Genomic DNA, 25,311 nt, shown 5'->3' on the forward strand with positions numbered 1-25,311 from the left:
TTAGCAATTTTTTCCCCCTAGAGAGCGATGCAATTGCTGTCAGATTTAGCCATTTGCTGTAGAGAATAACTTTCCCACTGCCTGGTGGGTGGAGGAATGATCTTTCATTTCTGCAGTGTCTGTAACAGCTGCATGTCCCTTCATCCCACCTCCCTCCCACAGGCAAGGCAGAGGCTTTCAGCTGGTTTTAAGCATGGCAACAGGCTGCACTCTGCACTCCTGCTGTTGAAGCAGCTAATTTTGTATGTGCTTGCATTTGCCCTAAGATACTTTCAGGAGCAGGAGGGGGAAAGGGAGGAGAGGGCGAAGGGGAGACTGTGAGCAGGGCCGTCTTAAGTAAATCCGGTGCCCTGGCGCGAAGATCCCTCCAGTGCCCCTCACGCTCTGCTGGGCAGGGCCAGTTGCAGCGGGCAGCTGGAGGGCGCGGCAGGCGGGGATGCTGAACTCGCGCTCTGCTGGGCAGGGCCAGGCGTGGCAGGCAGCTGGACGGCGCAGAGGGGCGGGTGGGGACGCTGCCAGCTGTGCTCCGCCTCCACTTGCTTGGCCGAAGCGGCGGCACGGCGCTGCTGTCCAGGGAGCCCTGGCTGCAGCACCGACGGGAGGCTCGTCGACGGCCTCCCTGTGTCCACAGCCCGAGAAAAGGTGGGCGAGAGCCGGCGGGGCTGGAGGGCACAGGCGCCCTCCTCAGGCCCTTGCGCCGGTAGCCTCAATGGCTAAGACGTCCCTGACTGTGAGGTTAATGGAGAACACTCCAAACAGTCAACTCCCCTCTGAGCTTTTCCAGAGTCTAGAAAACCAGACAGCTGTTTCAGTTATTCTCTCCCCTGGCACACAATTCATGCTTGTCCTTGGAAGACTGATGGTGCTCTGGTTTTGGTGGTGTCCTCTGACAAATGGTGTAGGATATAATAAGGGACAAAATCTTATTGTGTACTGTGGTATTAGATGGGACATTTTTGTTTACTGTAGCAAAGAGAAGAAGCCAGGATGCTATCTAAGCAGCTATTGTGGAATCTGAACTTTCACTTTCTTTGAACAGCAGACGGGTGCCATATCACAAAATCACTCTTGAATCTCTCTTCTGTTTCAAGAAGAGATTTGCTGTGCTGCATCAAAGAAATGCAATGCCAGAGCCTCCCTAGGCAGTGCGAATAATGCACTCAAAAAGTTTTGAGATACATTCAGTTGATGGCAATTTTAAAGGTTTGCAATGATTTGTATTTTTGGGGACTGTGTTTCTACTACCGATAAAATAACCCTTGCAGGTAGCCATAATGAAAACTGAGCTATAAAATAACATTTTGCAAGTAGCCCTCCTGTCCCATTTAAAAAAAATAAAACCCAAAAGTGACTCTAGATTAATATCTGCATTGAGCAAAAGTGAGAAAACTTTCAGGTTCCACAGAATTCATCAGGCTGGATGTTATGCTGGAAACAAAAAGCATGGGGGAGAAAGTAAAATATCTTAAGGTCCTCAAGTGATAATCTTTTGGAGGTCCCGAGCAACAAAGACGTTAGGTTGGCCTCAACTAGGGCCAGGGCCTTCTCAATATTGGCCCCGACTTGGTGGAACAGCCTATCACGGGAGACCAGGGCCCTGCGGGATTTGGCATCTTTCCGCAGGGCCTGCAAGACGGAGCTGTTCCACCTGGCCTTTGGGTTGGTTTCTGTTTAATATTTATGCTTCATCTTTTATTGGTGGGTTATTTTGAAATTGAGACCTGCAGTTTTAATTGAATTTTAAATTTGTATTTTAATCTGTTATTTTAAATTGATCGTTTTTATGTTTTTTGTTGTGATTTTAATTGATGTTAGCCGCCCTGAGCCCGGTTCTCTGGCTGGGAAGGGCGGGGTATAAATAAAATTATTATTATTATTATTATTAAAATATCTTGTGGGCTATCTGAAAAGGTAGTTTGTAATAATCTTTAAATGGAATGATGGAGGTATTGCATTAGCTAGGTTAGGCAATGCTTGAGGTTTTAACCTTTTTTGCTTACTATCCAGCCCAACTGAATAGTTTTAAAGAATATGAAAGTTTGTGAAGTTCATTGCAACCGTTTCATTGGTTCTTATAATGGTATCGCCCTGTTGTTTCTATTAAAACCTAAGCAGCTCAAGTCCTACGTAATAAGGCTTTTTATCTATGCCTGGTGACACACACGCTCTAGTGGGGGGTGTCTGTGTACCATTCAAATACTGGTAGCTGTCAGCCTGCCTCCTGCCCAGTACAGGAAAGAGCAAGGCAGAGGCAAAAGGAGTCTCTCAGTACAAATGAAGCTGTAGAGACTGCCTCTTGCCTAGAGTAACAAGCAACTCTGATCTAAGGAGTACTTCATGATCTGCTGTATTGTTAAGAGCCTATTCTTCTCCTCTGCCCAGAAGTGGAGGACCTTCTCCAAACTGGTTTGGGCATACATTTCTCAGCTTAGACAAAATAGGGACGCGCCTTGTGCCCACATGCCTTGTCCTCACACTGCCCCTTCCCCCTCCCTTCTCAGAGCAATGCAGTTCAACACTTCCTGGATTAATTGACCACAGTTTCCCATGGCATGAACAAGGAAACTGGTTACCAGGCTGGAACAAACCAGGTTCTTAAACCACTGTTTAAAAACCTTGCGTGTTCTGAACCGGTGAGCTTGTGAGAGCTTATACTTGTCTAGAGCTGGTGTGCCAGACAGAGATAGAAAATCGGCAAATGGAAGCAGGTGGGTGGCCCTCCTTTTAAAGTTAAGCCCATATGGAATCAAGTAAAAAGTGAGAAGTTAATTAGCATTTCCTCTGCCTTGGGTGTGATAAAGCTTTGTGATGGCCTGTAGGGTAGCTGCGCCCAGCAGGATTCTGTTATTGAAGATCATCTGATGCTGTTCTATTTCCTCAGTTACTGTATGTGACTTTCTTTTTTTTAATGTGCCTCAAAGGCAGACAGGGGCTGTGAATTTCTGTCTCTAGAATTGAGCAGATTTTCAACAAAAAATGCTCTTAAATTATGGACAGTATTTTGATTTTCATTGAAGCAAGGAATGAGGTTAATGCTAGGGAATCCCCTAGGTTTGCTTTCTTCATGTTCTATGTGTGCACTATGTGTGAATTCTTCCCCATCCCATCTTTTTCTATGCCTTGCTCACCTTATGCACCCATAAAATTTAAATTCTTTTACTTTGATATTATGCTAATTTACCAAATAAGCACAATTTCTTATTTGGCATCATTTGGCAGTTTTGCTATTTTATTCTGCTTCTGCTGGTGTCAGGAGCTGCCAGGAATGTGTAGATTTGTCAACTTTAGGGCCAGCAGAGGCTGAAGCTCTCCATATAGCTGTAGTGTGGGAACTGAGAACAGAAGCAAAATTTCCTCCTAAAATGAGAGCTGAGCTGAACTTGGGACCTTGTTACTATGAAACTTATGAGACTCTTCTGGCTGGCAGCTCTCCACCAGATCTTAGGCCTTTCCCAGCCCAAATACCCAAGATCATTTTCATTGAAGATGCTAGGGATTTAACCAGGGACCTTCTGACTGCAAAGCATGAGGTTTACTTCTGAGCAATGGCTTTTCCCACTGATGCAGGATGCATCCGTAACTTGGAATTGCATTTTCAGCAGTGCTTCTCCCCATCTCATTCTCCGCCCCCCGCCCTGGGCTGCAGCCAGGGTGACTCACTTTGTGCAGCAATTTGGCACCAAATCAGCCGAGGTGGGCACATGCTGAAATGCTGCAAGGACTTCAATGGCAAGTCTGCGAAGCTGTCATCCTTGGCTCTGAATCGCTTTGTCTTTGCTTAAAAGTAGGCAGTTTGTGAAGTATTTTGTAAATCTGCTCAGTTGTTTGGTCTTTTGCCACTTTTTACTTTGAACCGGGGCAGCAGTAATCAAGCTCCTCTTCAGAACTCACCTTTCATTCTGAGATCTCTAAAATGACAGTGTTTGTTAATGGCATAGGCTACCACTTGCCCACTCTTTTCAGCATAGCACACTGATTTTCTGTCATCACTAAAGTGCTGGGGTGCTGTGATCCAGAAACCTTGTCATGTTACGTGAATGCGGTGGGTGACAAATCCTTGGTTTTTGGTCCCTGCTTATAAACTGTTTGCTTCCTGTGCTTTTGGACCGGGATTAGTTCCCTCCTAAACTTGATCTAAAGATGAACAGATACCAGTAGGCAGCCCACTAATTTTGATGGTAAAAACAACAGCAGATGTTCTGGTTAGGTTGGCCCAGCAGGCTGCTGACAGCATGATGCTGGGCAGTCTCCCAGCAAAGATCACAGCTGTGTATTGCGCATGTGCTGAAGACCACTTTGGACCCTGCCAGATGCCAGTGAGGCTTGCGGAGAAGCAGAAGCTTCACTGCGCATGCATAGCAGACCATGCACCATTGCAGATTTCTTTATATTTTTATTTATTCATTCAGTTTATTGCCAAGAACTCCTCGAGCATGGTGGATGCGGGTATGAGCAGTGAACCTGGAAGGCCATTATTCAGATCTAGCCTCTGTCATCACCCCCTCCAAATGGTCAGGGGGTTGTGCAGAGCTTAGTGATCACAGACTCACTAGGAGGCCTTAGGCAAGCTACTATTGTCTTGCACACTCCCATCTGCAATATGAGGATGTTGATACATAGGAAGCTGTCTTATACCAAGTCAGACTGTCAGGATACCTAGCAAAGCCTCCTGCTCCCCAGCTGAGGGAGCCCAGATCCTTCCCCTGATCGAGTGCAGTTGCAAGCAGGAGAGTTGGGGGCTCTGTAAAAAAGATAACGCAGTTGGTTAGAGCATCACGCTGATAAAGCCAGGGTTGCAGGTTTGATCCCCACATGGGTCAGCTGCATATTCCTACATTGCAGGGGTTGGACTAGATGATCACCAGGGTTCTTTCCAATGCTATGATTCTATGCTTGAGAGACCAAGCTGGTGGGCTCTTGCTGCAGCATTAGGCTTTAAAAAACTAGCCGCGGAAAGCTGTGAAAGAACAATCTAAATGTTGGTTGTCAACTGAAAATTGCATGAAAAATATAGCTTTTAATTTACCAGTAAAAAGATATTGCATCCTTGGCAAAAGGCTGATACCACCATTTGGAACACTGTTCTTGATACCATCTTCATGTTCCATCTCATTCACAAACAGTTGCCATTTAGAGGGGCAATTTTGAACATAAACATGTTTCCCCCCTGTGCCAGTGATCACTCCATAACTCAGCCTCTACTGTCATAAAAGTCAGGAAGGCACTTAAGCAAGGGTTCAGGATGTAAAGGGCACCCTTGTGATTTTATTCCTTCTTTGAGCTCATTTGAAAGAATTTTTCTTTGCTGGAGTTGCAGTATTGAATTTGTTTTTTTCTACTCAATGATTCTATAAATTCTTCTGTTGAACTTTGCCACATTTCCTCTCCACTCTGGCCAGATAAGCAGGTGTATCTTGGCCATATTTCACCCTTCACTGTAGCATGTGGCTTTTGCTCCTTGATCTGTCTTGCCAAGTGTTTTTCTTGTCTTACAGGCATGGCCTATATTGGGCTCCCTTTTCTGCTTGTTATCTGTTCTTTGATATTGGATAATTGATGGGAAATGTTTCTGGATGTGGGAGAGTGAGAGATTAAACCACAGCTTGGGGCTAAGGGATCTCCTACGTTCTTCTCCTGCACAATAATTCAGTGACAGGATTTGGGATGATGCCAAAGAGAAAAAGGACTTTGGAAGAAGCATATAAATGCATGTCAGAGATGTGAGTCTCCTGAACTTGTTTACTCAGTTCAGGCAGCACGTTAGAAATTCTCCAAAGCATGGTATGGAGGATTGAAAGTGTGTGGTGTGTTGACATTCACCCTCTTCCCTCATATAGACCACAACAGCTTAGTCTGGGAACTTACGTAGAAGTGAAGGCTCCACCCCTTCCTGGCTCTCAATCAGGCCCTGATCCATGTTTCCATACACTTCCCCCTAAGTAGCCTCATCAGCCAGCCACTCTGATGGAGTTGCTAAAGTTCTTGCCTGGCTTGCTGTCCCTTCTGCTCCTGTGACCCTACGGAAGACTAAACCTCTTGAGACTTGGCAACCCTGGTATGACACAGGAGGACAAGGAGAGAGCTTTAGTTTTGAGAGATTTCACTTTTTACCTCTTTCATGAGATTTGGTGCCTCCAGGTGTGAGATCGGATCCCTGAAGGTAGTTCAACTTCGTGTCCTCCCAAGTTAAACTGAAATCTAGGAAGAAGAGCAGGTAGCCTGTGTTGGCTTAAATGCAGTGCAGGGAGACTGGTGACATCACAATGTAGTCTCCTCCTGGTAGCCTAGCTGAGCAACTGTGCAAAATGACAAGTCCACAAAAGAAACTCAGCTGCTGAGCCCTGTAACTTCTGCCTAACAGACACACCATGAAGGGCTATGGTCAAGGGGCTGTGCAGAGCTTAGTGATCAATCACAGGCTGACCAGAGCTAGCGAGCTGAGAGGTAATGTGGGCACAGCGGGAGAGAAGGCAAAATGGGTTTAGCAACAAATATCAAAAGTCTGCACCAGGAGAAACTGGATTGTGCAATCTGTGAATTATGTAGGTCAAGGAATTGGCATATATTAATTTACATAATTCTGCTCCTAGTAGCCATGGGTGAGGATGAAGAAGCTTTGTCCCCTAAGCTACTAGCAATCCTTTTGTGCTCTTCAGTGCACTTTTGTGTTCCTCCCCATTAGCATAAACTATAGTTTGCTGCAATGTCTGAATCAGCAAATTGTATAGCACCAAACTACAGTCAGAAACCCACCTCATAATACTAACAATAGTTTGCTACAGGTAGGTAGCCGTGTTGGTCTGCCACAGTCAAAACAAAATAAAATAAAAAATTCCTTCCAGTAGCACCTTAGAGACCAACTACCAGTAAGTTTGTTTGCTAATTTGGGTAAGAGTGCTTCTTGCCAAAGGGAAGAAGCACTTGCCACTGGCGAGTTAAATTGTGGTTGATTGATTACATGGAAAGCAAAAAGGCAGTCCAGACAAAAGAACTAACAGCAGGGTTGTAGGACAGGCAACAGCCTTGGTCAAGGACTCAAAATATAGCCAGGTAATATGGATCCCAATTACAGTTGTGAAGTGGGGAGAAGCCTGAGGAATACAAATTCGGCAGGACTTAGTTGTTTGTTGAAGGCAAAGCAAGGCCGACATTTCCATTTGAAGCCTATGCCAAGCCAAGAGGATTTGCCTGGGATGTGTTGTCTGTCAGAGAATTCCTGCTTTATACTTTGTTAACAAGAACAATTGATTTTTTTTGCACTAGAGCAAAGCGAGACAATGAGGTTTAAGGGCTTTATGTGTTTTGAACTCTGGAGGATTTTGTTGTTGTTGAGAGAGAAGATCTGATCTGGGAAGCAGCGATCTGTAAATCAGCCCAGGTGACTTTGTGTGGGAGATGAATGCATCTCACACCTTTATGCCTAAATGTCTCTACCCTCATACCAACCCAATGTTTTTAATACTCCCTACATCTTCACCTGAAGTGAGCATGTTCCCAAATAGATATGAAAAAGACAGCTGAAATTCTTTTGTGAGGAAAAACCCCCATTCATCACTGTTCTTTAATATTGTCCACAAAAGTTAAAAAGAGGAACTGGCCCTTTGAAAACATTGGATCTGAAGAACTATGGCCAAAGGGAAGTAGTCACTAGTAGCCTACTCTTCCTACAGCCCTGTAAGAGGCTGAGTTTTTATTTTAAGCACATAATATTTATATATGCCCTCTTATAAAAGAATCAGGGTGGCATACAGGAATATAAAAAACCCTTAAAAGCAATATAGACCAATCATTAAAATTATTCAAGAAAATTTTAAACAACTGCATGGGCCTCTTGGCATAAAAAAGTCTTTGAGAGATTCCTGAAAGAAGGGTTGCACAAGCAGAAGAATCATTTTGGAATTTAAGTTTCGTTTGTCTCTCACAGTGCTCTCTAGCACAAGGTGTAAAGCAATTCTGCGCATACAAGGGCACCTTTGGATCCAGCCCATTAAGTCACAGTCCATGTGATCATAAAGTAAATGAATAAATATGTGCTGCCCCCCCCCGGTTTTTTCTTCCCTATTCTAAATTTTCAAAGTCAATTCTGTACTTCTGAGGTACGTGAGCTCTTAGTTCCTAAGTTGTTTCTGTTGTCTGTTGCTCATTCCTCCGGGAACAAGGAGGATTTTTACTGGGGATTGGTCTTTATTTGAGGATCCATAAATACGACAGTGGTGATCCATGTGTATTATATTTTATATGTCTGACACTTGTAATTATTTTGTCAGTATAATTTGGTTTGTTCATTTCATTTAATAAAAAACGTTGAAGCTCAAGGGAAAAATGTGAATGCTAGCATTCTAAACAAATTGGCGAGCTGCCCAGAAATACCTCAGCAACTATAAGTACACTTCCCCGACCACACACTCAAAATATATTAGGCCCTCCCATTCTCTAGGGCAGCTTCTGTGACAGCTTTTTCTTTTTAGTAAGAGTGGTGCACTCTGTCATTTTAGTGCATCCTTCTGTTTGTATTCATGTCCTTGCCCTCACCTGCCCTCAGCACTCAGAAGTTGTTACTAATATTGTGAGCCAGAGATCAGACAGGGATATATTCTAGAGGAATATTTCTCTTTTCTTTCTCTCTTCTTGAATTCCTACTGATTCAAGCACTTGGGGAATTTTCAAATCTTCTTTTTGAGAAAGCAAACACAAATGTTCTCCCCCCCACCTTTCCCTGAATAAATTGTGTGGGTGGAAGTGGGGGCTTGGTGGAAGACACACACACACAAACAAACACACACACACATTTTAATCAACCCAATAACTCTGTCTTGCCTCTCTTGCAATCCTAAAATGACCTTCATCCTCCTGGCAGCATGTTATCACTGCATTTTAAGACAATTCTCTTGCTTCTTCCAGTTCTCAGGCTTTGTCACCAGCTTGCCAGATTTTGTATGTGCTTTTGCTTTATCACCAAATTGTCTGAGCCAGCTCTGCAAGACACAAATTTTGAAGAGCCCCCCTCCCCCCGGTCCAGGTGGCTTGTTGGTACATGTGACCGTGGCACCATCTAGAATAATCCCTTTATGTGTTTTATTTTTAAAATTAGAAAATTAACAATATAATTAATATAATAATTTAGAAAATCATTAATAGTACATGCAATACAATACTAATATTATAATAATTTCAAAAATTGCTGGAAATCAGCATGAAGCAAATGAGCAGAATCTATCAGAATGTATTTAATTTTGAAGGACTTATGCTTTTGTAGAAATTCTCAGCTTTTTTTGCCCCAGCTATGTATTTCATTCCTCACTCCCCGTCCCCTACATGTTGGAGCAGTGTTTTCACCCCACCCACATCTGATTACACTGGGATTTTGTGCTTACACAGAGCTCCCATGCACATCATTGGAAAGAAGAGCTCTATGGCTACAATTGGCCCTTGCACGGAAATGAATGGGAGAACTATGAGAGTTTTGAAACCCCCACATCTGCAGCGAACAGTGGAATTGGCTTCCAGTTTGTTTCTGGGCTCAGTTTAAAATTCTGGTTTTGATCTGTAAATCCTTAAATGCTCTGGGTCCAGGATATCTCGAAAAGTAGCTTCTTCTATCAGAACCTACCTGAATAATCAAACAATCATTGAAGAGCCTACTCTGTCTCCCTCTGCTTTCAGAGGTGTGGCTGGTGTGCATGATGGACAGGGTCTTCTCCGTTGTGGCACCAAAGCTATGGAATGTCCCCCTGAGGGAGGTTCACTTGCACTTTCAGCAGGACATGAAAGCCTTTTTATAGTCATTTCAAACTTTTTATTTTTATGTGCTGAATTGTCTTCAGATTTTTAAACAATTTATTATTTCCTTTCATTTCTATCACATCTTTCCTAGACATGATCTGCCCCCATATGATCCTTGCAACAACCCAGTTTTCTTTTTTATTTTACTTGTCTTTATTTGTGTTTTTATAAATTCATGTTAGCTGCTTTGATTACCTCTTAGATAGCAAGATAGTTATTATTGGAGATAAAAACCAAATAAACTGTGTACCCTAATTCAAATAGACTAGGGTGAGTAACAATCTCTGTAAGATGCCCTGCTTGGAATCATTTCTTTTCTGGCTTACAGTCAGATTAAAACACAAGTCTCTAGCTCTCATGCTTGCGGAAACAAGTTTTTAAAATATGGTGACAACAGAAGGAAACAATTACAAATAAGCTGAAATTCACAGTAGCTCTCCATTTGTCAATGACTGACTCATATTTTTCACATTGGTGGCAGATGAGCCTTCTTGAATATAAATGTTATAGAATAAATGTAACGCCCACCAATTGTTTATGATGCCTGCCATGCCATTGAAGATAGTATGCAAATTACGTTAATTACATGCATCTGAAATATGCAGATTAGTTTTGGTTGCTGCCTGGTGACATGTTTCCTGACATATCCGACAGTGCCAAATTAACACCAACCTACTAAATTTCTAGGAACCATCTCAGCAATTAATTTGCTGTCCCCTTATGGTACATATATTACTGCAGAAAGCAAGACTCGTATTGACATTCTGCAGACATTTTTCCCTACTACATTACCTTTTTCTGTTCCTGTACATTTCCTAGCCTGTTGTTTGAATTTGGGAACAATCTTTACCCTTCTTGTCTTCTAAGGTTGGCTTTCAATTTCACAGAATAATCGCTAGAAAGAACAAAAGACCAAAGTTTGGAAGAGCCACCCTTCCTCCAAGAAATAGTACCACCTTCAGAAGTTCTCAGCTGAACCTCTGGATGCCCTTTGGTGTTGAATATTTTTAGGCTTTGGTTTTCTGAGTTCCTGTGCAAGGAAGTATAACAGGGTGGTCACAGGAAGGCAACGTTTTACTTCTAAAACAAGTTGCTGGAGGCAGGGAGTGGACCATCCGATCTCATCTGAAAGACCTGCTTTAATCCCAGATGCATGTGAGCTGATTGTGAAGGGTAAGGCGAGAGCTTTCTGCACATACTCAGAGATGCTCTCCCTTTTTCCACATGCTTCTGGTACAAAGAGGAAGACCTGTGCCATAGTAACTGGGACAGCGCTCAGTATCTTCATGACCTGTGGAATTTGGCTTCCTGAGAATCTTAGCAAATGTCTGGAAGTATAAAGGGTTTGTACGTTGCTGGCTGTACCTAACTTGAGTCGGCTTGTTTTGACTGTTGCTTCCTCTGTTGTATCTGTGGGGCCAGTTCTATCATCAGCCAACTTGAGCTACACATAAACTGCTAGTAGCAGCGGTGTAACATGAGAGTGAGATCATGACAGCTCTTCCCTTCACTGGGAAATTGAAAATTCCAGTTTGCTTTTAAGTCTGCTACCAAGCTAACACACTGATTTGGGAAATATGTAAAGTAGTAGTGGTGTTAACTTTGAATGCTCACCTTTGTTATTCCTTTGGTAGGACAGTTGCAGGATGAATCCAGAATAACAGAATACTTTTTTTTTTTTAAGTCGGGTAATCTGGATTAAAAGGCACCTGCGGTTGCTACGTAGCTGCAAACTGCAAACTATAATTTTTGGTTCTTGAGAGGGTTGTCTAGCAGTGCCTTGCGCTGAGGTGGGGGATAGAGGGAGGGAATAAAAACTCAAACTGGACACCTCATCTGAAATCCATTTCCTTTTTGTTTGTATGAAGAAAGAGGGTAACATATTTTATTGTTGCTGTTTTTGTTCTGTGAATATACCTGTTTCCCTGTTACGTTCCTGTAGGTTGGCTTGTTTATAGACCAGAAATGTTTTCCATGGCTGTGATTTCTAGTATTGTCCTTTGATGGGGAGCTTGAGGGGAGTATTTATTTAATGTTTTAAAATATATGTCCTGCCCTACTAGGCCTATACCTTACTCAGGGTGGCTTTCAACAATTTAAACTTCAGAAGCTGCAGCAGGAGGAAAATGTGGTCTGCACCATACTTTATTGTATTGCTTTGTAATGCTTAATGTTTCCATACTATGTTTAAGTGTATGAGGTGCTTCATGGGTGCTATCTAGTTGTAATTATTCCAGCGATCATGTGTGGCAGGGGTTCTTAACTTTAGGTCCATGTTCACTTAGAAGATTCCCCCCCCCCCAGAGTTCACAAATACTATTTTCTTCCTGTTACTTTAACAATTGGCTTTGTGGACGGGGTGGGGGCGGAGAATTCCATAGCTTTAATCATATTCTTGAAGGGGTCTTTGACACAAAAAGGTTAAGAACCGCTGCTGTAAGGTAGGTCCGTGTTATTATTCCCTGCATTGCAGATGGAAGGAGAGGCTTGAGAATGCTTGAGAATGGCTTGCCTCAGGCCAGCCAGTGAGTCGTATGACATAGGCAGGATTCAAACCAGGGACTTCCTGATTTATAGCTCAGTCCCTTAGCCGCATTGCTACCACTAGCACTCTGTATGGCCTTCTCACTCTAATATTTTAGCTAACTGTTAATGAATTTAATACAGGAAAGACAGGGGCATAAGTTAGGCATGCCCATTAATTTCAATGGCTTTACTCTGAGTATGACTAATCTTGGATGCAAGCCAGAATTAGAATCTGGACTTTTGCAAGACTAAGGAAGGGCAGCTTGTTTGGGTCATAACTCCTGGGCCATGTCCAAAGCACTGACCCTTGGAGGACACACACACACACCCCAAGCTGCCACCAATATTTCCGTTTGTAATGGTGTAAAAAAGACTTCCTCAGCCTTACTGGTTGAGACTGGTGGAAGGGCCCCAGATTGGGGAAGGTTGACGTAAAATGTTAGGTTTGAATCACAGGAGCATTTGATGCCTGCTGTACCCTGCCAGCTATGATTGACATCAAGCAGAAATAACTCTAGAGAAGCAGGGGGATCCTGTTTTGCTGCTGTCCATGTGAACCCAGCCAAAGCAATGGATCAAGTTGGGGGAGGCTGATTCAGTGGGCTCACCTGGTGGTCCTTGAGAGCCAGTGTGGTGTAGTGGTTAAGAGCGGTAGACTCGTAATCTGGGGAACCAGGTTCGTGTCTCCGCTCCTCCACATGCAGCTGCTGGGTGACCTTGGGCTAGTCACACTTCTTTGAAGTCTCTCAGCCCCACTCACCTCACAGAGTGTTTGTTGTGGGGGAGGAAGGGAAAGGAGAATGTTAACTGCTTTGAGACTCCTTTGGGTAGTGAAAAGCGGGATATCAAATCCAAACTCTTCTTCTTCTTCTTCTTCTTCTTCTTCTTCTTCTTCTTCTTCTTCTTCTTCTTCTTCTTCTTCTTCTTCTTATGTTAGCTGGATGTTTTAGCCACACTTTGGCTTAGGCCCTGATGGAGGAAAGCAAACTGAGACTGTGTCCTAGCATAACCGAGGCAGAGTGGAGTGTGCATCTCGGGACTTCCCCTTCCCCTTGCCATTCCTTCCTTGCTGCTAGTCAGACATCAGGCAGGGTGCGCATAGCAGACAGCGATGTCCTTGTAACTAGGACAGCAGCAACCCAGGGCTTGAAAAATAATTGGCCAGCTGGAGACAAGAGGGGAGGGAGAGGAGTCCTGTGGAAGCAGCAGAGTGAGGAGAAGGGCAATGACAACAAGAAGGATGAAATGAATGGAAGAGTGGGAGACTGCATAACCTGATGCCAAGCACACAACTGGTTTACCCCTTCACCACCGCCCCCTCCAAACAGATCACTGACTGTTGTTCTGGGAACACAATTAATTTCCACTGCTGAGGCTGTTAGTTTGACAAAGCACTGAAGTTTTAAGTTCAAGTCTGCAATGGTTAGTGTGGGAGACTCCAGGCGACCTTATGCATCTTGCAGCAGTGTGACTTTCTCACAAGAACATAGGAACCTGCCTTATACCAAGTCAGACCATTGGCTCATCTAGCTCTGTATTGTCTAAGTCAGGTATCTTCAACCTTTTCAGACCTAGGACCCACTTTTAATTCAAACATGCATTTGGGGACCCATTTCTTAACCTTTTACCTTATATATGCATGGTGGTAGTTTTCCTGTTGTGGCCCTCCTGGGGTCAGGCCATGAACCCATTAGGGAGTCCTGACCAGTGGTTTAGGCCAACTGACAGCAAGTCTCCAGGGTTTCAGACAAGGATTTTCCCCAGTCCTACTTGGAGATACAGGGTATTGAACCTGGGACCTACAGAGTCATAGACCTTCCCCAGGCAGTTCCTCAGTATGCAGAAGGACCCAGTGTTGATTCCTAGCATCACCTGGTAGGCTGGGAAAGACTCAGGCCTTGAGACCCTAGAGAGCTGCTCCCCAAAATCACCCCTCTGCTAATGCTCACGCTGAAGAAGCAGGGCTAAAAACTTATGAAATGTCATTCTATGCTTACTTTTGCTGGCCGACAGCTCTTAAAAGGGGTGTGTGTGTGTGTGTGTGTCTGTGTGGAGACAAGGAGATAGAATCATGGAAGAAAAAAGATCCTCTTTCCTGTGCTCCCTTGCCTCCTTCAGCTGTTTCCATAGAAGGAAAGGGGTTGGCAAATTAATGGCCAAGTGGCTCGTCTTAAGGGGCCAGGTCTAGTCTGGAAATTGCCACTTTCTGACCCCCATGAACACTGTGCAAATTTAAGTGCAGATTTTCCTAGTGGTATATAGAAATGTTGAAAGCTGCCTTCTACTGAGTCAGACAGCTGGTTCGATTTAGCATTGTCTACGTTATGTTGACTGGCAGAGACTTCAGGATTTCAAATGAAGATCTTTCCCACTTCCTCCAGGAAATATTGGGAATTGAACCTGGAAACTTCTTTCCACATGCAGAACAAGTTCTCTACCCCTGAACTACATCCTTTCCCAAAAGAATCAGTAAAGTGAGTGGACAATTCTGGGCCAAGGATTAACTCTTTCACTATCCAAGCCCTTGTCTTGAATATAAATAGTTTGCAATGGATAGTCCGTCCAAGGCAACTTCCTCTCTTCTTTTTAGCACTGAGCAAGAAAATGTGAATTTGGGATCCAGCAAGCCCAGATATCTATACATTTGCTACATTGATGCCTAAGAATTACCAGTGCGTGCTCAGATTTCTGCTGGGCTGGCTTTTAACAATTTGATGCTGGCTGCTAGGCATTTTTTGTACAGTGGTACCTCGGGTTACATACGCTTCAGGTTACATACTCCGCTAACTCAGAAATAACACTTTAGGTTAAGAACTTTGCTTCAGGATAAGAACAGAAATTGTGCTCTGGCGGCGCAGCGGCAGCGGGAGATCCCATTAGCTAAAGTAGTGCTTCAGGTTAAGAACAGTTTCAGGTTAAGAGCGGACCTCCGGAACGAATTAAATATTTAACCAGACTTACCACTGTACTCTTCTACTTCGGCTACCCAATTTCCTTCTCAGAATGGGGGTAAAACAAAGCAGGGCAGCACTTGTTTACTTGGCCACTACAAGCAGGCCCCTAGAAGTGTGTCACTGGTAAAAGTTAGCATATAAGAAAAACTGCTACTGTTGGGTAAGGTAGCAGCCTGCTTACCATGCAAGGTGAGCAGCCGATAACTTGAAAGTGTAGTTGGTTTCTCTTGCTTTGTCCTCTGAATTGGCAAGGCAGAAGTAGAGACTTAACGAGGGCAGATTTTGCCATTTGTGTAAGGGAGATTGTGTCTGCTGCTTCTTTGCAGGGCAAGGAAGGAGCAGATGCTTCCAGTTTGTTCCTCCTTGACCTGGCATGCTCCTGTATGTTCCATGAGTGCAAAGAACAGTGCAGGAATTGCTCTGAAACAAGGGCCTGGTGGGCAAGTGGATCTGTCGCATGGCTTGGTAGTTAGAGTACATGCTTTGAATGTAGAAGGCCCCCTGATCTCAAAGGAACATGATCTAGTCTGGATCCCGTTCTGTAAGTTGGGAGTTGCCGACTTTCCTAGGCCTGTGGGCACATGCAGATTTTGGGATGGATGCTGTGATCGCCACCCCCTCTGGACACTTCAGTATAATTAATCAGTGCCTTGTAAAGTGCATAGAACTGAAAGAGGAAGTGAGAAAGTGCTGGTATTTTTTCCAAGGGAAGAACATAACTATCCTCACCACCTCATGATCCAAGGGGCTGTTGTGGGGAGGGGCGGTTTCAGAGATATTGTAGGCATTAGGAGAAGAACTCAGGGGCACCCTTACCCTCATGGGTACGCTGTGGGTGACCCCATGCTGTCAGTAGCAGGAGGCACCACTTCCCTCTGCTCCCGTCTTACGATGTCAAGTAATGGTTGCCTTTCTTTCTTGTCTGTTGCAGCCACACCCACTCTTCTGGTTCTATGGCCGCTGTGCGGGAATGGTCTTGCACCCGCTGCACGTTCCTGAACCCCGTAGGACAGCGCCAATGCTCCATCTGCGAGGCCCCACGTCAGAAGCCCGACCTCAACCAAATCCTGCGCCTCAGTGTAGAAGAGCAGAAATGGCCCTGTGCTCGCTGCACCTTCCGGAACTTCTTGGGCAAAGAGGCCTGCGAGGTGTGTGGCTTCACCCCTGAGCCTGGGCCCGGGGGCTCCCCACTGCCCATCATCAACGGAGTCCTGCCAAAGCCCACCACCTTGGTAGAGCCCAAGGGCACCAGCAAGGAGGAACTTCCCAAGGCCGAGAGCCCTGGTGAGGACTCTGGGGGGAAGAGCCCAGAGGAAGTGGGGCTGGAGGATGGCTGGGCCTGCCAGCGCTGCACCCTTCACAACACCCCAATGGCCAACTCGTGCTCGGCCTGTGGGGGCCCCCGCAAGCTCTCGCTGCCCAAGATCCCCCCAGAGGCGCTGGTCGTCCCTGAAGTCATCGCTCCTGCCGGCTTCCACATAGCACCCACCACCCCTCAGCCCAGCGTTGCTACGGACAATCCCGAGAGCCATCCCATTGCCAACCCAGGTGCATCCACAGTTGAGCAAGAGAGCCAGAAGATGCCAAGCTTTAGCCTTTTCTCCCCCGGCCTCCAAAACAACCCCGTTCCCCGCAGCCGCCGAGAGGTGCCCCCCCAGCTGCAGCCACCGGTGCCTGAGACCTCCCAGCCAGCCTCCCCACCAGCACCTGTGCAAAAGGCCATTCGCTTCCAGGAGCTGATGGCAACAAAGCGGCTGAGCGTGCTGGAAGAAGAAATGGAGGTGAGCCCATCGCCCTGGAAGTGCAGCACCTGCTCCCTTCTCAACACCTCGGGAGCTGGCACCTGCGAGGCCTGTAGCACCCAGAAGGGAAGTGACACCATTGACTTGACTGGCGATTCTGTGCGCTTCACTCCCTGCGGTCCATCCAGCCCCGATTTCACCACCTGGTCCTGTTCCAAGTGCACGTTGAAGAACCCCACAGCCTCTCAGAAGTGCAAGGCCTGCGGCTCCTCCAAGCTGCATGGCTTCCAGGAACACGGCACGCAGGGAGAGTTGGCTCTCAAATGCCCTGAGTGTGGCTCAGACAAAGGCAGTTGCCCAGCCTGCAGCTCTAAGGCCCCCTCGGCCCGCAAAGTGGCCCGCCTCTTCCCCTCGCAACCACCTGTGACCCCAGAAAGGCCCAGCCAGTGGCCTTGCCCAGCTTGCACGCTGCTCAATGAGTTCAAAGCCAAGCACTGTGTCGCCTGCCACACTCCCCAGGGCTACCTGTTGCAGCGCAAGGGCGCCAAGCCACTCAGGCGCCGGGAGAGTATGCACGCAGAGAAGCGGCGGCAGACAGATGAGGGGGAGGCCAAAGCCCTCTGGGAAAACATTGTCTCCTTCTGTCAAGAGGTGAGTTTCTCTGAGTGTCCTCTTGCCTGTCATTACACCATGTAAAAGTTTGTATCCAAAAGATAAGTCCTTTTTATTTATACAAAGTAAGTTTCCAGACTTGGCTACTCAGTAGACAGGCAGGAAAAGATATAGGCAGTGCTCTTTGAAATCTTAGAAGTTGGTGCAGAAGAGGACTGGGCAAAACGCTTGAGTTTTCAGTGTGTGATCTCCATGTGTTCCATATTTTCGTGTTCTCCGTTAGACCAAGGAGAGTGTTGGAAGATCCTTTGAGAGTTCGTGTAGCAGTCCTATCTGGTCTTGCTTACTACCTACTGTACAGTGTATGCTCGGGTTGCAGACGTAATCCGTGACAGAGGCACGTCTGCAACACGCAGCGTTCGTATCACGCAGCGGCACGTCTGCACACGTGTGTGATGTAATTCGGCACTTCTGTGCATGCGCGAAGCGTCTAAACCCGGAAGTCCCCCGTTCTGGTACTTCTGGGTTCACACAGAGTACAAACCTGAAAAGACATAACCCGCAGCGATCGTAACATGAGGTATGACTGTATTTGCCATTTTTAAATACTTGAGCGCCATCAACTAACATTCATTGTTTTTTTATTTGTATCTTTTATTGTTATTTAGCTTTCAGTTGCACATTTCATATTTACACACTGCATTTGTTGTCTTTGACAAATCTTCTTATGCTTTTAATATCTTTTGGGTGGAGGGGGAAAGGGACATGAAGTGCTTCGTCTCCTTGCTCCTATTTATGAGCTATTTATTTATTTATTTATTTCATTGATATTCTGCATTTTCCTCCAAGGAACTCAAAGCAGCATCAAGGTCATCCCATGGGCTCCATTCTGAGTGGGGATTTGAACCTGGGCCCCTAGTGAGACACACTCATTGCAACATCATGCAGGCTTTCAGTGATCAGTCATCTTTGTGATGTTCTGGCCCTGAAATAAGCAGCAATACCAAAGCACTTTAGGAGAATTGGGTTTAAGTTCAATCTAGCAACTGATCCATGTTCATACCAGGAATGGTCCTCCTTCTGCCCTGAGTCAGTCCACTCAACGATCCAACCCCTGAAGTGCTCTTTTAAAGAATTCAGCGAAAGGGTGCTCAGCCCAAGGAAGAACTTTGGGATTTCACCCTGTTTAATTAGCAAGAGCAGGTGTCCTCTGGGTCCGCTTGGCAGCCTCAGGAAAAGGCCACTCGCCACGCTCATTAATAACTAATTGTGCGGTGGCTTTAATGATCAAGTGCTGTTTTATTTCTGAGCAGGCTGTGGTGATTGAAGCCACATCAAGCGGGTGCCTGAAATGAAATTTAATCGTGTTAGACTTCTGAGGGAGCAATGCACAGGCACAGCAGGTGGCCTTCATGCAGGGCATCCAAATTTCCAGCCAAGGAATAGAGGAGGCCTTCTCTCCTTCTCTCTCTCTCTCTGTCATTGCATTCCCTCAAACCCTGACACACACACGCACGCACGCACACACACACACACACACACACACCAGCTCCCAATTCTTGCTGAAGCACAAAATCTATTCTCTCTCTTCCCCCAGATTTTATTAATTTAATTAAATTTCTATCCCACCCTTCCTCCCAAATGAGCTCAGGGCAGCAAACATACAACCAATACAGTAATGAAAACATCTAAAAACAATTCCCAGTGCAGATGCAGGCTACGAAAGATACCTACTTCAAAGACTTGTTGAAAGAGGAAGGTCTTTGGTAGGTGCTGAGAAGAACAGATCTTCAGGTGCTGAAGTGACTTGAGGGATTCGTTCCAATTTTGTGTATTATTGGGGTGAGGGTGGTTGTGGCACAGCGCCTGTGCACTTGCTTGCTTGCATGCAGCAGTGCTAAAATAAGAGTCTATATATTTTTATTTTATTTCATTTAAAATGTTATTAGGCTACCCTTAGGTAAAATTGTGAAAGCAGCAATGAAGAAAATAATTTTTTAAAAATTGGCCAATATAAAATCACAATAAATAAACACAAGGAAAAACAGCGTGGAGAATATCAGCATGATTTATTATTATTATTTATTTATTTAAGCATAGCAGATAAAGCTATTTCACATAGGCCTGGGCAAAAAAAATATGTCTTGGGGTGGTACCAGATAGACAAAACAATGGATGCCAGATAAGCTTCTTTTGAAAGGGTGTTTTCATACACAAGCTACTACAACTGAAAACTCTAGAAAATTTTCAAAGCAATTTACTCCAAGCTCTTGTCCTTACAACAGCTCTAACAGGTAAGCCTGTGGTTCTATCCTTATATTGCAGATTGGGACTGTGTGTGTGTGACAGGTTTGAGACTGAAAGAGAATGTTTTGCTAAAGGCCTTCTAATGAGTTTTATGGCAGAGGTTCAAACAGGAGGCTTCTGGTTCTCAGCTCAGTCTTAGCCACCTGCCCTCAAAGTACACTAGTGCTTTGTTGGTTCAGGCCTAATATGAGTATGAACCCTTCAGAGGGCACATCTTGTGCTTGCAGCTTATCACTGTAGCATGCACCCAGGAGTTCAAGAAACATGTGCCTTGAGAAACATGTACATGAGAAAGCCCACTCTGAGGCAGTAGACAAGTCCATACTTTGTCCTGAGTTTTCCCGTCTTCTGCTGTGGAGGACGGATTTGTATTGAAGCATCAGTATCCAGACTCTGGAGCTAGAAGCCCCAAAGGCTGGTCCCCCAAAGGAGAGGCAGTTTGTTGTCTGCCAGGGATTTGCATGCCACACACACACACACACACACACACACACACAAAACCAATACATCCACACTTCTCCTGGACTTAGTCTCAGTTCTCCTCTAGCTTGCTAATGTTTTTTCCATGTTTCTTTGGGAAATGCCATCCCTTCATCTCTGCTGCTTTCTTGGGAGAGCCTTCAGCATTAATCACATTGCAATTCAGGGACCTCAAGGGAGCATCTGACCCCAGCGCATGCCTTGGCAATGGTAGCACAGTGAGCACTGAGAACAGGCTGTTTGGGGCAGAAATTTGCTGGGAGGTTTGAAGCTTGAGGGAGCTTCAGTGGCTGCTGCCTGGACACAGCAGCACAGAGGGGAAGGGAGAGATGCCAACTGTGCAGTACAGTCTCCTCCTTTGCACATTCATTTCAAGACAAGTCTCACTGAGTTCAAAATGACTTCCTTCCAAATAAGTGTGTGTAGGATGACGACCTTTCCTCTAACTGGAAGAAATGTATTGCAGGAAGCCTGCAAAGCGAGGAATCATGGATGTTGATCTCCAGTTCTCTTCATAGCAGCTGAAGTGGGACAGATCAGGTTGTCCGACTCTGAAACATTCTTTTTAATCACTATTTCTGAATAGGGATACAATCAGGGACTTTTACATTCTGTGACCCAAACAAGCAATGCAGAACTCAGCATCCCAAGTACCTCATTCTCCACCCCACCCCCACCTTCTAATAAATAAATCAAGTTTCTAGCCCTTATTGTTGGAGACAAGTGCATGAATCATGCTTAGTAAAACCAAAGAAGCCAGACAGGCTGCTAATTTGGCTTTCCCAGTAATTAAGAGCCGTATTTCATAGCTCTGTAGGACACCTTCTCCATCCTTCTGCAAAGCAGAACATTTTGCATAGCAGCAAATGTACACAAGTCACATACCTGCATTGCTTGGTACAAAACTGGGTTATATTGAGCTAAAATGTCTTACCTGCATCAGTGCAGAGCTAAGCTTGAAAATATGAAAACGGGGCTATACTGGAGGATTCAAGTATTCTGTCACCCGCCTGGAACTGTACCAGGTCTAAGTCTCACTATTTAACATAAGAAGAGCCCTGCAGTTGAATCAGATCAATGTCCTCTCTAGTACAGATTCCTCCCCCCCCCCCCCAGTGGCCAACCAGATGCCAATGGAAAGTTCACAAGCCAGGCATGAGGGTGATAGCTCTCTCCCTCTGTTGCTCCCCAGTAATTGATATTCAGGGTATTCTGCCTTCATAGCAGTTCTTCCTTGGTTTTGCTTACATGTAAAGTGGGAGCTATGACAGATTTAAGGAGGAGAAGGGGTTGACTGTACTGGGCTACTCAACCTGTTACTAAGTATGCACAGGTGCTTAACTCACTTGTCTGTTTACCTTCGTATTTCATCAGCTGAGGTGCCCATGGGTGCTGATCAAGGAAAGGATGTTGGCAGTTTCATCCTCCTTAGTGGGCAGAGGTATGACTCACTGTATGCCTGCCTCAATATGCAGGCTAGTCCTCAGATAGCAGGAACTGAGAAAGACATTGACCTGTAACTCTAGAGGGAGCCAGACTTCAACAGTACTGTGTTTGATGGATAAGGAGCAGCTTTAGCTATTGTTTAGTCTGTTCTAGAATATGCACAGGAAAGAAAGTTGGAATGAACTGAATTCTCACCTGCACTTTACATTTAAGGCAGTATCATACCACTTTAAACATTCATGCCCCCCCCCCCAAAGAATCCTGGGAACTGTAGTTTTAGTGTGCTTAGAGTTGTTAGGATACCCCTTTTCCTCTCAAAGAGCTTCATTTCCGAAAGTGATTTGACAGTCAGTCCCTCTTCTCAGGAAACTGGGCATTGTAGCTGTGAGGGGAATGGGGATCTCCTAACAACACCTCTGCTACAGTTCCCATAATTCTTTGGGGGAAGCTGTGACTGTTTAAAGTGGTATAGTACTGCTCTGAGTCTATGGTGCAGAAGGGACCTGCGTGCCTCTAAAGCAAGACTGCCAGCATGTGTCCAACAGTTGCTGCAGCAGCCCCTGCTTTCATGTGGAACTGAATATCAGTAACAAGGATGCCCTTGGGCTTCTTGAATTTTGTATCTGCAGAACAAGGTCAACTTTGTGGATGACAGTTTCCCTCCAGGGCCCAAGTCAGTTGGCTTCCCCGAAGGGGACAGTGTCCAGCAGCGAGTGAAGCAGTGGCTGAGGCCTCATGAAATCAACTGCAGCATCTTCAAGGACCGTTCAGTCAAGTGGTCTGTTTTCCGGACACCTCGGCCCTCTGACATCCTGCAAGGGCTCCTGGGAAATTGCTGGTAAGAATTAAGGGCAATCGGATTCAACTGTGGCTTTTAAGGGGAATTAGATATGTGGGGACCCCGTTGCTAATGACCATTATACGCAAGCAGAGAGTGTGGTTTGGACTTGGTAGGATCCTGACACAAGATTCTGGCAGGTGCATTTGCAGCCATCTCATCCAGCTTCCCAGCACCGAGTGGGAGGACACCCTAAGGCCTTTACTTTTCTACTTTCAGAGCTTTCTTTCTTTCTGCTGGCTACAGATGTTGGCTGCCCTCTGGTGGCATGCAAGAGAGATCTGAAAAACCAACCACTTTCCCCCAGCAAGAATAAAGGAGCTTTCCCCCTCAGCAGGGACAACATGCAGATCACTTTAGGGCTAAAAGATGAGCTACAAAGCCAGGACCTCAATGAAAATGTTTCTCATGAGCGGGACTGTACTTAGCATGTGCACATGCACATCACATTTAAATCTTTTGAGCCCTGTGATTTTCTCATGTTATAATTCAAGCAGCATTTTTCACAGTGATCAATCTGCTGAGGCACTCCAAAGGATTATGGGGTCATATTCTAGGACTGTCTTTCCCAGATCACATTGGACTACAACTCCCATCATCCCTGACCATTGACCATGCTGGCTGTTGGGAGCTGGAGTTCTACATAACCTGGGGGTGCAAGGTTGAATAACACTGTTATAGAGCATGGACAGTATTCCATGGTCAGGCTTGTTGGGCCTTACAGTACTTTCCTGCATCTGTGCATTACTAGGGAAGACAGGAGTGGAAAAAAAGCCTCTGGAGTCATTTTTGCGGGCCAATAGCATGGCCTGCATCACAATTCCACTTTCCCCTGTGTGAAATATGAACCATAATAATCTCTGTTGGAGGCTGTCAAGTTTCAAGCCTTGAGAGAACACTTTCCACATCAGTGTGTCTGCTAAGGAACTCTGCATGCCTGCCACAAACCCTGACATAGATTTTAGACCATATATTAAGGTACATGCTCAATTTGCGCAGAATGCTGGCCAAGTCAAATGAAAATAGGCGCTCCAGAATTGTACCCACCACTCACCTGCGGCTACATGATGACTGAGCAAGGTTGGTCATAGCAGGCAAGCTGTCTTTCGATTAATCTTGTCTGTGTTTGCCGATCATCTTGTTGTAATGTTCTTGTTTTATTTTGTTCTGTTTTAATTTGTTATAAGATGATTTGGGAACCTGAAGATGAATCAATCAAATAGATTCCCATTGAACTCTTGATAAGCTTCTCAGGATTCCCCAGAAGTCTGAAAGCCGTTGCTGTAGCCTCTTAACAAGTTGTCATATTGCCGTTTCCTGGTGGAATGATGCTAACCAGATACCAGAAGCAATGAGCTCTGGTTGGAGGGGTACATACTGATTCCTGGGGATGGGATGCAGTCCATAGATATGGATTAATAAATTGCTTACTAGATTCAAAGGGTGGTATAAGTGAAAGTGGGTAACCTGGTGGACTCCAGCTCCCACCATCCCTCACTTTTGGCCATACTGGAGGACTGCAGCTCAGTATCACTGAAAGCTGTGGATGTCAGTAGATGAAATCTCAGAATCCAGTAGAATCAGCTGTTGGGGAAATACGACTCCAATAAGGATTTTCAAGAGAGGGAAACTTTTCAGTTAGTAGTGCCATGTTATGAATAAAAAAATAAAAAAATAAAATCAATTCATTGTGGTCTGCACACGCAATTGGTGAAAAATTGGCCTTTTAGAGCGATTATTCCCTGTAGCCTATGACTTTTTAAATTTTGCAGTCATGCATCTATTTTTATTTTAAAAAACCACTTGTTCAATTAAATGCTATTAAGCCACCTTAAATACCATTTACCACAGAAAGACAGCATATGAGAAATGCTATAAACATTGGATGGACACTGTTCACTTAGACCAACTTCCCAAGTTAGGTGCCTTCCTGGTTTTGAGGAATGCAAGTCCCAACCAGCATGGCCGGTGGCTAGGAATGATGGGAGTTGTAGTCCTAAAGATATATTGAGCCACCAAGTTGAGGAAGGCTTTCCTAGGGTATGCTCATTTATCCTGTCTTAGTTGTTTACCACCTAGAGAACGTCAAGTTGTTAGGCAATATAAAAATACTGTTAATCAATAAACAAATATAAACCCATGAAGCCCTGTTTCTCACACATCCTGCACAGATCAACATTTTTGAGGCGCTCAAAAACTTTGTTGGACTACAATTCCCATCATTCCTGGCCACTGCCTATGCTGGCTGGGGTTGATGGGAGCTGGAGTCCAGCATTTGGAAGACACATTAGCTACTCCTACCTACAAAGAAGACCGGCACCAGTGTAACTGCTCTTTCCAATATGAACTCGGTGGATCAGTTCAGCAGACCATGTACACACACACACACACACAGAGAGAGAGAGAGAGAGAGAGAGAGAGATATTTCTATTTTACTGTATTTTCTTACTGATTTTCTTTCCAAATAATCCCAACTTTCTAACACAAATACATCTGAAGAATACCTTATTATAGTTCGGGGGACATTTAAAGTTGATTTCATTCATTCTATTATTAATATATATAATATATTTTTAATATATATATATATATAATTAATTTGCTATCTCAGCTTATATGCAGT

At 44.9% G+C, this 25,311-nt stretch overlaps 1 protein-coding gene across 2 annotated transcripts in view; it reads left to right on the forward strand.

The window, feature by feature from the left end:
- CAPN15 (calpain 15) overlaps window positions 1-25,311 on the forward strand; it is a 59,297-nt gene that overhangs the window by 22,205 nt on the left and 11,781 nt on the right. Inside the window, exons 1-3 of one of the 2 annotated variants that reach the window (XM_033168031.1) lie at window positions 6,239-6,444; window positions 16,195-17,656; window positions 22,480-22,688. In XM_033168031.1, coding sequence (XP_033023922.1) covers window positions 16,217-17,656; window positions 22,480-22,688 — 1,649 coding nt within the window. In that variant the 5' untranslated portion in view covers window positions 6,239-6,444; window positions 16,195-16,216. Of the gene's footprint in view, window positions 1-6,238; window positions 6,445-16,194; window positions 17,657-22,479; window positions 22,689-25,311 lie in introns of those variants that run through there. The other variant, XM_033168030.1, reaches the window with a different exon arrangement.

The sequence above is a fragment of the Lacerta agilis genome, chromosome 13 (genome assembly GCF_009819535.1).
Source record: "Lacerta agilis isolate rLacAgi1 chromosome 13, rLacAgi1.pri, whole genome shotgun sequence".
In the NCBI taxonomy this organism is placed as follows: domain Eukaryota; kingdom Metazoa; phylum Chordata; class Lepidosauria; order Squamata; family Lacertidae; genus Lacerta; species Lacerta agilis.